Source organism: Pelodiscus sinensis, chromosome 9 (assembly GCF_049634645.1).
Source record: "Pelodiscus sinensis isolate JC-2024 chromosome 9, ASM4963464v1, whole genome shotgun sequence".
Lineage (NCBI taxonomy): Eukaryota > Metazoa > Chordata > Testudines > Trionychidae > Pelodiscus > Pelodiscus sinensis.
The window spans coordinates 62,159,269-62,173,546 of NC_134719.1; the positions used below are offsets into that span (position 1 = coordinate 62,159,269).

Sequence of the window (14,278 nt, forward strand, 5' to 3'; positions counted from 1 at the left end):
AGGCTTCGATGTATGTGCCAAAACACTTGAATAACATTAGAATTCATACTCTAAAGTCAGTGAGGGAAAAATACTGCTCTGACTAGCCTTAACCAACAAAGCTGGAGAAAGAAGGGGCCCAGAGCAGTGCTAGCCACGTGACTGGCACAAAGACAATCTGCCAACTCAGTACAACATGGCTCAAGACAAGGAGCACAACCTTAAACACACTATCAGCGTGCCGACCAGAACAGCTAACTGAAATACTAGTATAGTTTTTTCAAATGAAATCAGTTCACAAATGAATCCCCCTCCATTTTTTTTTAAATGGCAAACATTGTGCTCAGCCTCCATTCAGAAAACCAAACTGGATCCTTTCTTTTTCACACATCCTCAGTAAAAATCAGTATAAAGGGCAAACTATGCCCTTTCATCATTTGTGCAACCGCATTGCCTTCAACAGGTTACACAGGTGTTGCGACAGATTTGCAACTGGAATTTAGTAGACAGTACTCCCGAGGTTGCACAAGTTACATAATCCCAGTTTACACAGCTGCCCGTGCCATGTCAGGCATTAAAAACATAGTAAAAAATAAAATGCTTACTTTTAACAACACATAGAGACCTGCATCCATTTATTAGGGATCTTAGCATATAGTCATTTAAACAATTAACTGATAAACCTGGGTTTATCAGTTAATCCAAACAACTACATGGACTTCCTCCCCTCCTTGCTGCCTCTGTATCATACAGAGGTAGCATCATGGGATAGCACAGGGCTCCATGGGAATTGGGAGCACACTAGCTGCCAGCCCCACCGACAGGGAGCATTTTAGTAACTGTGTAACCACTAAAAATTGTTACAGCTACACGATTACTAAAATAACCAATATCTAATATCCCTACTATTTATAAACTGATTTAGTGTTTGTCTACTGAGTGACTCTCAGGAGAATTAATCTAAACTAAATATAAGGGTCTGAATTTCAAATGGGTTAGTTAAACTGCATTACATTCATGTGTGGATACTCACATTCAGAATTAAAATGACCTTCATCTGGTTTAGTTTCATTTACTGTAAAAATGTATTAAACTAAGCAAATTGAGGGCCATTTGAATTCAAAATACAAGGATCCTCATGGGGATTTTACCAACCCACTTTACATTCCCACCTTTATGAGGTTTCAATGAGTAAATAAACCATTAGTTACACTAGTGCAGACCAGTGTTCCCTCTAAGATTTTCCAACCATGAGCAGAATGAGTTTTGGCTTGTGCACCGGTTTGGATGTGTGCCACCGTGGCACTCAATTTATTAACACACACGTTCCTAACTGCCAGAGCAGAACTCTCCCCCCACCCCTGCCATGCAGCAGGTCCCGTTCCCAGACACCAGAGCAGACACCCCATCCACCCCAACCATGCAGCAGGTCCTATTCCCAGCCCCAGCTGCCAGAACAGGCCCCAGTGCCCTCTGCCACATGGTAGCCCCAGCCACCGGAGCAGGTCTCCCCTCCCCCCCAGCAACTCCCTTACCACCCCATCTCAGCCGTCCCTGCCCATTGGAGCAGCCACCTGCTGTGCGAGTGTGGCTGCATGGCTCTTCAGAGGAAGGGGGAGGGAGAAAAATTTGTGTGCATGGCCACACAGGCTCACACCTCAGTGGGAGCTATGGAGCAGACATGAGTGTGGAGACAGCAGATTACAGCTGGTTATATTACTTTAGTTTATTTCTGTAAAATTACACATCAAGCTAAACTGATGTAACTTAGGTTTAAGTTGACTATAGTTTTCCAACCAGTTTACATCATTTTTTAAAAATTACATATTTTGTTAAACCACTATATGATGATGACTAATAGCAGACCTGTTCTTGTTGCCAGGAAGTTATGACTAATTATACAGATCTTAGTGTTAATAAAAGCACAAGGAAGAAAAGTTACAATATACTTGCAAGTTAAATATTAGAAAAGTAATACTGAGAGTGTTTACTATGTATTTATGCTATTTAACCTTATGAGATTAATTTTGTATTGAGGAAGCAGTTCTGTGTCAAGGATACAATAGTGCAAGTGCTACAAATTAAACAGTTCTGCATTAATTCTTCAAGAGGCTTTCTTGTCCCCAATTAAGCACACTGAGTAAGGTTGAGTAATTTAGGGAAAATATGGCTGACAGTTTGTTTTTGACTTTGGGAAGTATGAGGTAGTGCTAAGACAAAATAGATGCTTCTACCTGAGTCAAATTCTGCTCAGCAAAAAACCAAACCAAAACCAAAACAAAATCAAAATATATGACTATGCCATAGAAGAGGTTATTTACCTTGTGCAATAACTGAGATTCATCAAGATGGTTGTCCCTGTGGATGCTCCACCTTAGGTGTTTGGGGTGCCACTGTGCCTCTAGTTGGAGAATTATGGTAGCAGTGCCCTCAGTAGGTTGCGCACATGGGACAGCCAGCACATGCCAGAGCGGCTACTCCACATGCACAGCTAACATCCCTTCAATTCCTTCTCTGCCCCAGAAATGGAAAATTCCACAGCAGCGGGGAGGAAGGGTGGTGGTAGAGCACTCACAGGGACAACCCTCTCGAAGAACCTCAGTTACTGACAAAGTGAGTAACATTTTTTCTTCTTCAAAGAGTGCCCCTCTGGGAGTTCTACCTTAGGTAACTATGAAGCAGTATTCGTGCTCGGAGGAGGGAGCTTCAGTCTGTCACAGTAGGTCCTGTAGAGTACAGCCTTTCCAAAGTACATGCTAGAGGCTGAGTAAGTCTCCAATGTATAACGCTTAGTAAAGGTGTGTACAGAGGCCCAGGATCCAGCTCCACAGAGGTCAGACAGAGGCACATTCTTTAGGTAGGCCATGGAGGCAGCCATTGCTCTTGTGGAGTGGGTCCATGCTGCTGATGGAGGCTCTTAATTAAAGGTGCAGTAAGAGAGTCAAATGCGTTTAGAAATGCACTTAAATAATCTCTGTTTAGAAACAGACATGCCTTGGGATCTTTCAATAGTCGAGACAAATAGTCTTTTGGATTTGTGGAATGGTTTTGTTCTTTCTAAATAAAAGGCAATTGTCCTGTGAACATCCAAAGCATGCAACACTTTCTCTGTTGCCCACATGAGGTTTTGGGGAAATGACAGGTAAATATATTGGACTCACTGCAGTGGAAAGAGGTAAGTACTTTTGGGAGGAACCTAGGGTGTGGGCGAAGAACCATTCTGTCCTTATAGAAGATCGTATGTGGCCATACAACCCTTCACTGACCCTTCTTGCTGAACTGATGGCTATAGAGGGTTCAAATGATCTGCCTGTTAGTGCTCTTAACACTAAATTGAGGTCCCAGAATGGAGCTGGGGTCTTTATGGATGGGTAAGTATTTTGGATACCCTTCATAAAGTGCATGATGATGGGATGAACTAAGAGAGTAATCTTTAAGAGGGGGATGAAATGCAGTTAATGCAGCTAAATATACCTTTAAAGAACTAAGGGCAATACGTGTGTTTTTGAGAAATAAAGATATTCCAGGAAATGGGGGGAAGGGGTGGATGTGGGTAGCATGTGATGATTGTCATACCATCTAGAGAATATGCGCCATTTGCGTAAATATGTTTTTCTGTTAGATGGCCTGAAGGAGTTCAAAAGGATCTCTTGCACGATTGCAGAGCAAGATGCCTCTAGTGATGAGAGCCAGCAAGGAGCCACTACCGGAGTTGCAGAGCCTGTGTATCAGGGTGGCATATATGACCCTTGTTCTGCGTGAGGAGAGGAGGGACAGGTGGAAAGTGCCATGGATTTATTGTCATCATTTGGAGGTACTAAGAATACCAAGCCTGTCTGGGCCTCCTGGGTGCTACTAGAATGACTGTGGCCTGTTTTACCTTGAGGAGTATGTGATGGAGAAGTGGTAGTAATGGAAAACATACATGAGGGGTGTGTCACTTTATTATAAAGGCGTCGCCTAAGGACAAGAGAGTTGAAATGCTTTGAGCATAATTCCATTATTTTCACAGAAAGTCCAGGAGTACATTGCTTCTTGGAAAAGGGGATTCAGTCCTAGCACCATAGGCATGAGAAATAGTGGTGCAGGAAGTGCTGCACATCTCCTAGGTTTTGGGCCCAGTATCTACGCTGCTGGCCCAATGTCAGGATCATGGTTTAATTAGTGTTTGGTAGTTTCTCATGTCAATATGAATCACTTTAAATATAAATAATTCTAAGAGACCTTAAGTCTGGAGAGACCCTCTGCCACGATTCCAAAAGGGCTACACTCCTCCCTCTTCCCCCCAAGCAACTACTGTCTAGGTGCCCTGGGAGAATTCTATGAGGCAAAAGCAGTGGGTGGTAAAGTTAGTAAACTCAGCCTCTGTAAAGCTAGCCATCACCATGCTGTGATCCCAAGGACTTCTTGATGCCAAATGGCAGACACGGGGACATAGGGCTGTACATGGAACTATTAGGTCAGGTATCTGTACAAGAGTTCACCAAAAGATGACATGTGAGGCCTCAACAAAGAGCCAGTAGCCCACTAGTTGTCATAACTGCAAAAGACATGTATGGATAATATTTAAGGAGTGTGTGTGTGTGTATATATACTATATACACACATATGCACATTTTGTAAAATAGGGGAATTGAGTGCATAATTTGGAGTGTGTATACATATCCGTATTTCTTTGAAAACTACTGGAAACATTAAAATGAATGAGGGGTACTAAACATCTGGTAACTGATAAGTAAATATAACAAGAGATTTTAGGTAGTTTGTGTTGTTCCCTGATATAGCAGCTGGCCCCAAAACTGGTCTGAACTAACTGCTTACAAAACAAAATTTTATATTTGTGGGCAATCTGTGTCCAGAACATTTGTTGAATCTACACTTGATCAATTAATTGTGATTAGTTGCTTATGTAGTTCTGGGTGAATTAACTGTTGATTGGTTAAGAATAACTAGGTGACCTGATCTAAGGAATACTGTCAAAGGCAGGCAAAAGTTGCACTTGGAAATAACATAGTAATCATGATAGTAAGCTAAGATTCCTTGGACTCAATGAGAAGTTAACCCAATTAAATTCCATTCCAATATTGACTAACATTTATGAAGATTGCAAATGTCATTTACTAGATGTTAAAACTGAAATCTGCCACTTCATCACATCCAGAAAGTTTACCCCTATTCATACATCAAAAATCCATACAGTTCCACAGATGGCAGCAACAAGCAAAGTACTGTACACAGGGCACAGGCATTTACATTATTATACCATTTAACACTCTGCTTAGAGCAGGTCCAGATCACACAGCAATAAACACATCTGCACTGACACTAGCACATCCACTACTTGTTCCCAACAGAACAGCACCAATGGTAGCAAATGATGGGAGACTGCCTACAAAAATGAGTTTGAACAAGCCTAAAGGAGTCTTTGTGATCAAATCCAGCATATCTGTCATAGATTCAAATATTATTTTTTATTTTATGGATCTGTGTTTAATCAAGGAGAATGGAATCATTGAAAAATAAACTCCCTGATGGATTGTAAACAGGGAAGGTTAAATGCCTATCCATAAAAAAATGAAAGCTCTGTCCAGCTTTGGTCTTAAATGGTCTGGACTGCAAACAGACCCCACTATGTGAAAATATGACAAGGTCAACTGTGTAATTAGGTCCTATTTGGAAGGCAAACCAAATATGCAGCAATGTGGCTGAGCAAAGGTGAAAAACCTCATGGAAGTGTGCAATCATCCAGGGCAAGAGGGGAAGGTTAGTACTTATTTCTGATTCAGGTATGATAAGTAAAGCTCTTTCAGTTCCTGCTCAGAGTATAATCACCCAGATGAAGGTTAACTTTTGTTTAATTTATCTTAAATGTATCTGTTTTGTTTTGTTTTTGTCTCCCACACAACAAAACAACTTTAAACATGGACTTTATCCAGGAAGGTTTCTTGGCTAGCTCACAGAGCTAGACCTCTGCCATAGAATCTAACCTTTCCGAACTTGTTAATTTTGTTTTCAGATTTGGTAAAAAGTAACTTGTTTTACCTTAAGAATAGGTGTCCATACACAAGAGCAGCTTTCTTTTCATTTTTCAGTGCCTTCCAAAAAAGTTAATACACTATTTGCAAACGGAAGCAATCACTAGATAACAAAGAACTGCAGCTGAAAATATTATATTGACAGTGTGTTTTGTTGGGTACTGAACACATCCAATTAAGAATGCAAAACCTCTTAATTTATCTATTCTATACACATGTAATTTTCATCAAATTCGGAGAATATATAATTTTAAGAGTAAACAGGTTTCCTGAACTGCCCCACTTGAAGATGTTAAACAGAAGTTTCCCCACAAACATGCAAAATCTGTATTAACATTACCCAAAATATTAAAATCCTCCTATATTTTAAAATGTAGATATTAAGAAGTAAGCTAAATGCAATTTTTCAGAAACATCTATTACTTTACTTTGGTACAACTAGGTCATATCCTAAATCATCAAGCCCATTTATTCCTTTTGGTTGGGTCACACCTTCATAACCAAGTTATTTTAAAATCCACTCAACAATACAAGATAGAGTTACTATTAAAAGAGATGGCATGAAAGTTTACCAGCCCAAGTACAAAATACATCTTGTCCATCCTGTAGCAATAAAAATTATTAAAACTGTTTTACTGTATACCAGAAATGTTATTTAACCCTGAAGGGGGAGAATTTTCCAGAGCCTTACAACGTTATCCCTGAAAGCATGACACAGCAGAGAAGACTTACTTTTATTTTAACTTAAAAGTGGTATCTTCTTACCCCAGCCAGCTTGCAGACACCACGTCTGACATTTTTGCATAACTGGAGTGCGTCAACAAACAGCAAACTTTTATTTTATCAAAAACCTCTCTGTTAAGTCCCTCTGACTGAGCCACCATGACAAGTTCAGCCACATTCTCATCACATACAAGATTCTCCCCACAGACACTCCAGTCGATCTTCATTTGTTGTTTTTGCTGGCAGACCAGAACAGTAAAATTGGTTTCACAAGAAACTGAAATTTGAGCAACTGAAAGAGACTACATATTAAATTATATTTAACTTGTTTTTAGCTAGCAAGCAAGAGCATGCAGAATTATTATAGTAAAGGTTTTATTAAATAAGTTATAAGCCTCCATGCTTCCAGTCATAAGCCAATCTGTAACTAATAAGTAGGACATATTTTGGTCAATTTCATGGTCAAAGGATTTTATTTCAATCTTTCAGCTACTTCACTCTGAAATTTCATGGTGTTAGCACCTAGTCAGCACCATCCAGGCACTTAAAGCACTTGCATAAAATGGGGAGGAGGGCTTGAAACAGGCACCTCTCTGCCCTGGCTAAACCCAACCACAGCCCAGGTGACCTGGCCAGGTCAGCCCAGACCCTGACCAGCCCCTAGCCATGGCCTGAGTGGCCCAGTCCCGGACTGCCCCCCTCCCAATACCAGAACTCTCAAGCTCTGGGCTGGCCCCGGAGCCCCTCCTCACATCCCTGCATGCCACTCTCTGCCTCAGCCTCACCCCAGAGAACCCACCCCCAGACAGAGACCTTGCGTCCTAGTCCACAGTCCCAGCCCTGAGCCCCATCCCAGGGTTTGCACCCCAAGCCTATGTCCTCGCCCTGATCCCTTCATCCCCGACCCAACCCATAGCATCCCAACCCTTCATCTTAGGCCTGGATCTTTCACACATGGTCCTAGCACAGAGCCTGCACCCCTAGCTGGAACCCTCACACTCTTGCAGATGCAGGAAATACTCTTGTGCATCTTGGATCTTTGTTTCCAAAGGTTGTACCTTGCAAAGATAGACCCAGATGAAAAATTTTTGAAGCTTAGCCAGGTAAGTCTGTATGGTTCACTACTTTCTAACGCTGAAAGGATGTACTGACCCGTTATTGAACATTGATGAACCAGAACAATGGTCAGACAGCATATCAGGGATTAGAGAGAACCACTGGGCCCAGGTAGCCTCACTTCATTATACCAACATCAGGCCTGACTGACGAAGAGGCGGGAGGCTAGTCACCTCTCTAACTGAGGGGTAAGATCATTAACTTCATCCATTGGAAGGAAGCACCATCTCCGCAGTCGACAGAGACTTTGGAGGAGACCTAGAAGCCTCCAGCTCCAAAGACAAGTGAGAAGGCAAAGTCCAGTGACTCTCTCCCCAACTTGCAGCCACCCACCTGAAGAAGCCTGGGACCATGACAAGATGCTGCTCAAGACCCATGAGAAGGACCCTACAGAAAGCAGACCTCCCAACTAAGTGGACTACAGCAGCCACACCCCAATCAGAATAGACTGTTAGGAGGTAGCCCAGGGTTAGACTCACTGCCAAGTATAGTGCCCCTGTTCAGGAGTTGACACATATAGGGTCCTAGCAGAAAGGAACAGCCCAAGTCCACCCACTTACCCACCATTCAAGCACTGAGACCCACCACTAAGCAGAGGATGAGTAGTCACTTTCTCTAACCACTAGACTGTCTGGCCCCCTGACCATCTGGCCCCTCAGACCACCCATTACAAACTCAATCTCTCGTCTTAGTCTAGAGTCAAAAGTCAGGCTAAAAGGTCGGGGCTGTCCCTGCCAGGATGCTGAATTCAGCCATTAAGTTGCAAAAGCAAATCCAAGAGATAAGGTGGTGGTGAGTAGGAGAAACTGAGAAACAGAAGAAAACTGAAAACCAACTTTGCTTTGGCCATTCCAGAGATATAAGGATCATTCTAACAATCTCATTTCAGCTTGTGAAAGCCTTGTAGGGCAGGAATCAAGGAAGCATGTACATTAGATCCAGTATCCATTTCAACATGAAGGCGTTGTAAAGGGAATATGGGTTGTGCCCTGCTCAAGAACAAACCTAGTCACATTTCCTGTTTGTTTTCGTTGCAAACAAGTCAATGGAAAGTATGCCCCTCTTGAATAATGAGTCTCAACACTTCTCTTGAGAAACCATTTGTGACTGAGTGAGGAAAAACCAGAGTCCAGGAGTCTGTTCACCACTTCTTTAGAGGTGGAAAATGGCTGATGATTATTAGAATCAAATGCTGTTGAGGGTCCCTGTGATGACACAAGCCTCATAGTTTGCTCCAAGTGACGCCTCAGGTGATGGTCTCTTGCAATCTGTGTTCTCGTTTTAAAAAGATGATGGATGCTACACCTTTCTTTAAGATGGCCCTCTCATACACAGAGCAAACATCGAGTGTATACGTTATTGATGGGAATAGACACTCCCACACTGCAGGTCATGTTTGAAGCCCAGAAAATGATGCATAACTCTCAAGATCAGGCACTATAACACACATACAATAAACCCTTAATTATAAAAACTACACAAAAACTAAACTACAGCCCAGGTACTGCTATTGACAATTATTAAAAACTATTTACAGTAAACTTCCAATAATCCGGCACCTTCAGGATCCAGGGGGTGCCGGATTATCAGATATTCTGGACTATCAGAAGGGAGGGCTATGAGGGGTCTGGGGTGGGGGGGACGCCACCCCAGACCCATCAGAGCCCCCCCTTCCGATAGTCTGGCTCTGCCCTAGGCGTCCCTGATTCAGCTGCTGCTGGTCAGTTTCAGCAGCAGATGAATAGGGGACACCTGAGGCAGAGCAGCTGGGGTGCTGCCGGGTTGGTGCGGTAGCGCCGCCCCTCAGCGCTGTGAGACCAACCCAGCAGCACCCCAGCTGCTCTGCCCCCGGCTTCCCCGATTCAGCTGCTGGTCAGTTTCAGCAGCAGCTGAATCAGGGAAGCTGGGTGCAGAGCAGCTCCAATTGTCCGGCTGCCCCGAGCACTTCCGGGTTCCTGATGGTGCCGGACCATCCGGAGTGCCAGAGCACTGGATGCCGGACTAATGGAGTTTTACCGTACAAACTAAAAAGTCAAACACAAATGGGACTAAGAGGGGGAAAAAAACACGAGGAGGAGATTTGCACACAGAGTTTTGATGAAAGCCAGAAGGGATTGAAAGGAGTCTGTGCCATTCCTGAGGCTGCAAAGGGTAGCCAGGGGTGACTGATGAAGGTTGCCACCACTCACATGACTGCACCCCAGCCCGGAGAAGGGTTAGGACACCCCTTCCACTCTATGCCCTGCCTCTCCCCACCCTTACTCTGCCTCTTCCCCGCCTCCCCGAACAATGCAGCCTATGGGACTAGCAGGGCTTAGGGTCTGGGGCCAGCAACAGAGGTCAGTCTAGTGGCCCGGCACTCATCAGCAATGGTGGGGGAAGCAGAGCAATACCTTTCAGACATTAAACAGAGTCATTCCTGCATCTTGCAATGCCAGAGTTACCACTAAGTCAAAAGCTAGTTTTCTTACTAGTTTCAGAGGGGTAGCTGAGTTAGTTAGCTATCAGCCTCTTTTAACTATTTAGCCTTTGAGATGCTACTAGACGAATTGTTGTTTTTGTAAGTTTTTCCAGTTACAGACTCACTCGGCGATCCCTCTGAAGCTTATCTATCTACTCTGTCTTTTTTTTCTTCCTTCCCTTCAATTTTTTTCCTTCTCCCCCCTCCCTTATTTATTCTTGGATCTGGACTTCCAACACTCCAGTCATCTGAAGAAGTGGGTTGTGCCCATGAAAACTCATACCACCATTTACATGTTTTCTTAGGTCTTTAAAGTGCTACTAGACTATTTGTTGTTTAAGTTTTTTCTTACTAGTATCAGCCCTGAATACCAAATGGCATAAGAGCTGCAAAGAAGAAGAGGCAACATAATAGAAATGAATTCAAAATTACATCCATATTTGTGGAAACAAGGCTGAGAACAGAAGAACCCAAGACAGTTAAGTCTACAGCGCCTGCAAAAATGAGAAACTACAACTACTTTAAAATAAAAAAGTTAGCTAAGAGTAAACATCCTAAGAGATAGAGGAAAGTACAGACATCACCACTTAGAAGTAAGAGTGGCATCTGGAAGACACCTTTTTGAGTATGTCTACTCTGGAATAAAAGACCTGGGCACAGCTGACTTGGGCTCAAGGGGCTGAAAACTGCAATGTAGACATTTGGGCTCAGGCCAATCCTCACCACTTCCAAGCATTTGGGAAAGAGACCTTTTTGTATCCGTGCGTCTCAAATATATATCATAAAAAAGTGTACATGACCCAGGGTCTGCTACCAGCTAGATTACTAAAGGCTTGCAAATATATTTCAATAAAGACCTATACATGCAAAAAAAAAAAGAAATAAAGTGAAAGACTTCAGTAAAAACAAAGATTCTTGATCTACCGGTTGCAAAGATAACTCTCAGTTCATGATTGAAAAGTTAACTGATGTACTGTTCTCTTCCTTAATCTACAGCCATAAAATTCCCTTGTGGAGACTGAGAATTACCCTGCCCTATTAATCTCACTAGTGTAAGATGTAGCCTAATAATAGCACTTCATATGTCAACATTATTCATTGATCTTGGATATGCAATGGGAGAAAGGGTGAGAATGAACACTCAAAAAAGAAGAAATGGGAGTTGCTGCAGAGAATGAAATGCTGAGAAAAGACAGAAGCAAAAAAAAACAGGAAAGTTGGAGCAAAAGTAGCGTAGGGAAGGAAGACGAACAAGGGGCAGAACTGTAGGTGACGGTAGGGGCAAGTACATTTTCCCACTCAGTGATGATGAAAGTAAAGGTAATAATGCAACAGTGATGGTAATAGCACTGGTAAGTAAAAGTTTAATAACCAAATAAAAAGCACCCTATACCCTTGATCTTTATGCAAACCTCTTATTCACACCATTGGAAACTTCAGTGCAGACAATGGTTGCATGTGGCCCTAAAAGTACACCTTATCACATAAACTAAAATTTAAAACTGAATTCAGCCCTCAAAACAAAACGAGGCTCAGAGCTTAACTTCTGAAGACTAAGTACATGTACACAGGAAGTTAGCAGAATTGGGGCATTAACCTTTAAATTACCAATATCAAACCTCAATATATGCAGATGTCTTTAAAAAAAAACAGAGTTACATTTTGAAAATTCATTTGGAATCAGGCACTTTGTAACAATAATTTGCAAATGGCGTTACCTACAACTTAATGGTAAGTCCCCAAAGCATACAAAGCACTTGACATGCAGGATGTGAGACTTTGCTTAAATCAAGCCAACACTTCAAAGAAGTAATATGGGTTCATAGAGGACATAATTTGTTGCTTTCAATCTTAATAGGCAGGAAGTGTGTGAAGGCAATCCCAGGTGCAGCTGCTCTTTACCATAGATGGATTTGGCATCATGTCATTAATGTCATTGTAAGACTGAGGTTTGATAATGAAAACATAATAAATATTTGTACACAGGCTTCTTGTACACAAAAGGGTTGTTTTTCCTTTCTGGCTATTGTTCTTTTTTAAACAGCTGGTACTCTATATCTTTCCTATAGTTCAAAACAGAACACACATTCAGAATCCCTTGCCACCAAAAGTTATAGATGCGAGATAATTAACATACAAGAGAATCAGACTCAAAACAGCTCATCTTGAGTCCTTGACAGGGAGAATAAAGTAATTACTTTAGAAATAGAGGAGACCTGCCAAGTCTCACGCCTTCCAACTAGGACTCCCTCCTTTGGGATTAAGTTTTAAGGAGTTTTTAAAGTGTCTCCATGCGGGAATGAATGGTTGTGCTGTGTGTGTGTGTCAATGAAGTGTTTGTACTCCTCATGCTAGCCAACAGATGCGGACGGCTGCTTTGCTAGCTTTGGGCTTGGGACGTGACTTCACTTTTCCTACAAGGGGAGGGGAGGAACCCTTCCACCTGCCCCCCCCCCTTCCCAGCTCAAGAGAAGGGCAACTTTACCCTTTCACACTCCAGCTCCACAACCCCCCCTCCCCCCGGGGCTGAACTAACCCGGGGCACAGGAGTGCAGAGGAGCACCCCCCCCACACACACACACAGATACCTGGAGACCGGACAGGCGACACCGCAACTCCCTCCCCCAACACACCTCGCCGCCCCCGCTGCTCCCCGCGCACAGGGGAGCGGACACCGAGGCAGCAGCAGCGTCCGCGGGTCACAGCTGGCGCCCCCGGGCAGGAGAAGCCACCCGACGGAGCCAGGGCAGGGCCAGGCTTGCGGACCCGAAAGGAAGCAGCGCCCGCCCCTTTCCTAGCACCGGCGGGCCCAGAGGGAACCGCTCCAGCCGCCCCGGGTGAGGCGCGGCGGCGAACTACCGCCCCCTCCCGTCCGCACACAGAGGGGGCAGCCCGGGGGGGCTCGGGACGTGCTTCCCCCTTCCCGTCTCTCACCAGCCGCAGACCTGCGCTCGCTCCAGCCCCGGCCTCGCTCCGCCACCCGGGAGGTGGGAGGGGGCAGGAGCGGAGGGGGGCGGGGAGTCGCGCAGCCGCGCTGAGGCGGCCAACATTCCGCCAGGCTGACGGAGCCGGCGCCTGCGCCGGGAGCCGGCCAGCGGAAAGGGCGGCGCGAGCGGCTCTTGCGCCGCCTCCGCCTGCCCGTGGGTGCGCGCGGCGAACTCCGGCCTCTTCTGAGGGGCCCGCTGCCGCGCGCCAGTCTGTCAGCGGCGGTTGCGGGGCTGCCGCGCGCCAGACGGTCAGCGGCGGTTGCGGGGCAGCCGCGCGCGCCCCGATCTCGCGCGCCAACTAAGAGCGCTGCGGAGGGGGGGGGGCCTCTGTAGGCCCGGAGTTTCCCGCCTAGCGCGTAGGCGGCCCCCCCCTCCCCGATAACTGGCCTCGGCTGAGCTTTGCAAGGGGGTGGGCGCGCGGCTGCCGCGGAGCGGCTCTGCCAGCCCAGCCCCTTGCCCACTGGCGCCTGAGGGGAGGAGTCTGGCTGCCTCAGGGTGGCTAATGATGTTGGGGCCGAGCTGCGGGCAGTTGCAAAGGGCGGCGTTGGCTACTGCTCGTTGGCGCCCGTTGCTGCGGCCTGGCTGTAACGTGGCAGGAGTCCTGCCAGCTCCAGAGACCAGGAAACCTTCAGACAGCCCCCCCCCCCCCCCCCAAAAAAAACCCCACTGGTTCAGTGAGACGGGCCGGCCAGTCATGACGTGGTTTGAAACAAGCCTGTGGTGGGTTCCAGCTGCCACCTAGCGCTTCGTATGTGCCAGGGGTGAGCTGTGGCGTGGCTAATTGTACTCCTATGGCATTGCTGCATCAGTTATGCATGAGAAAAAATAAGCCATGGCACCTCGTTCATTGCAAATTAACCACTTCATGACTGGCCAGCCCATCTCACTGAACCAGTGGGGTTTTTTTGGGGGGAAGGGGGCGGTCTGAAGGTTTCCTGGTCTCTGGAGCTGGCAGGACTCCTGCCACGTTACAGAGA

General features: G+C 45.2%; 1 protein-coding gene across 5 annotated transcripts in view; it reads right to left on the reverse strand.

Annotated features, from left to right (window-relative positions):
- RABGAP1L (RAB GTPase activating protein 1 like) overlaps positions 1-13,401 on the reverse strand; it is a 414,231-nt gene extending 400,830 nt beyond the window's left edge. For 2 of the 5 annotated variants that reach the window (XM_075936918.1, XM_075936922.1), the window contains exon 1: positions 13,260-13,401. In XM_075936918.1, the coding sequence (XP_075793033.1) occupies positions 13,260-13,364 (105 nt within the window). In that variant the 5' untranslated portion in view covers positions 13,365-13,401. Of the gene's footprint in view, positions 1-12,902; positions 13,134-13,248 lie in introns of those variants that run through there. The other 3 variants (XM_075936919.1, XM_075936921.1, XM_075936920.1) reach the window with 3 other exon arrangements.
- Positions 13,402-14,278: the final 877 nt, after the last annotated feature.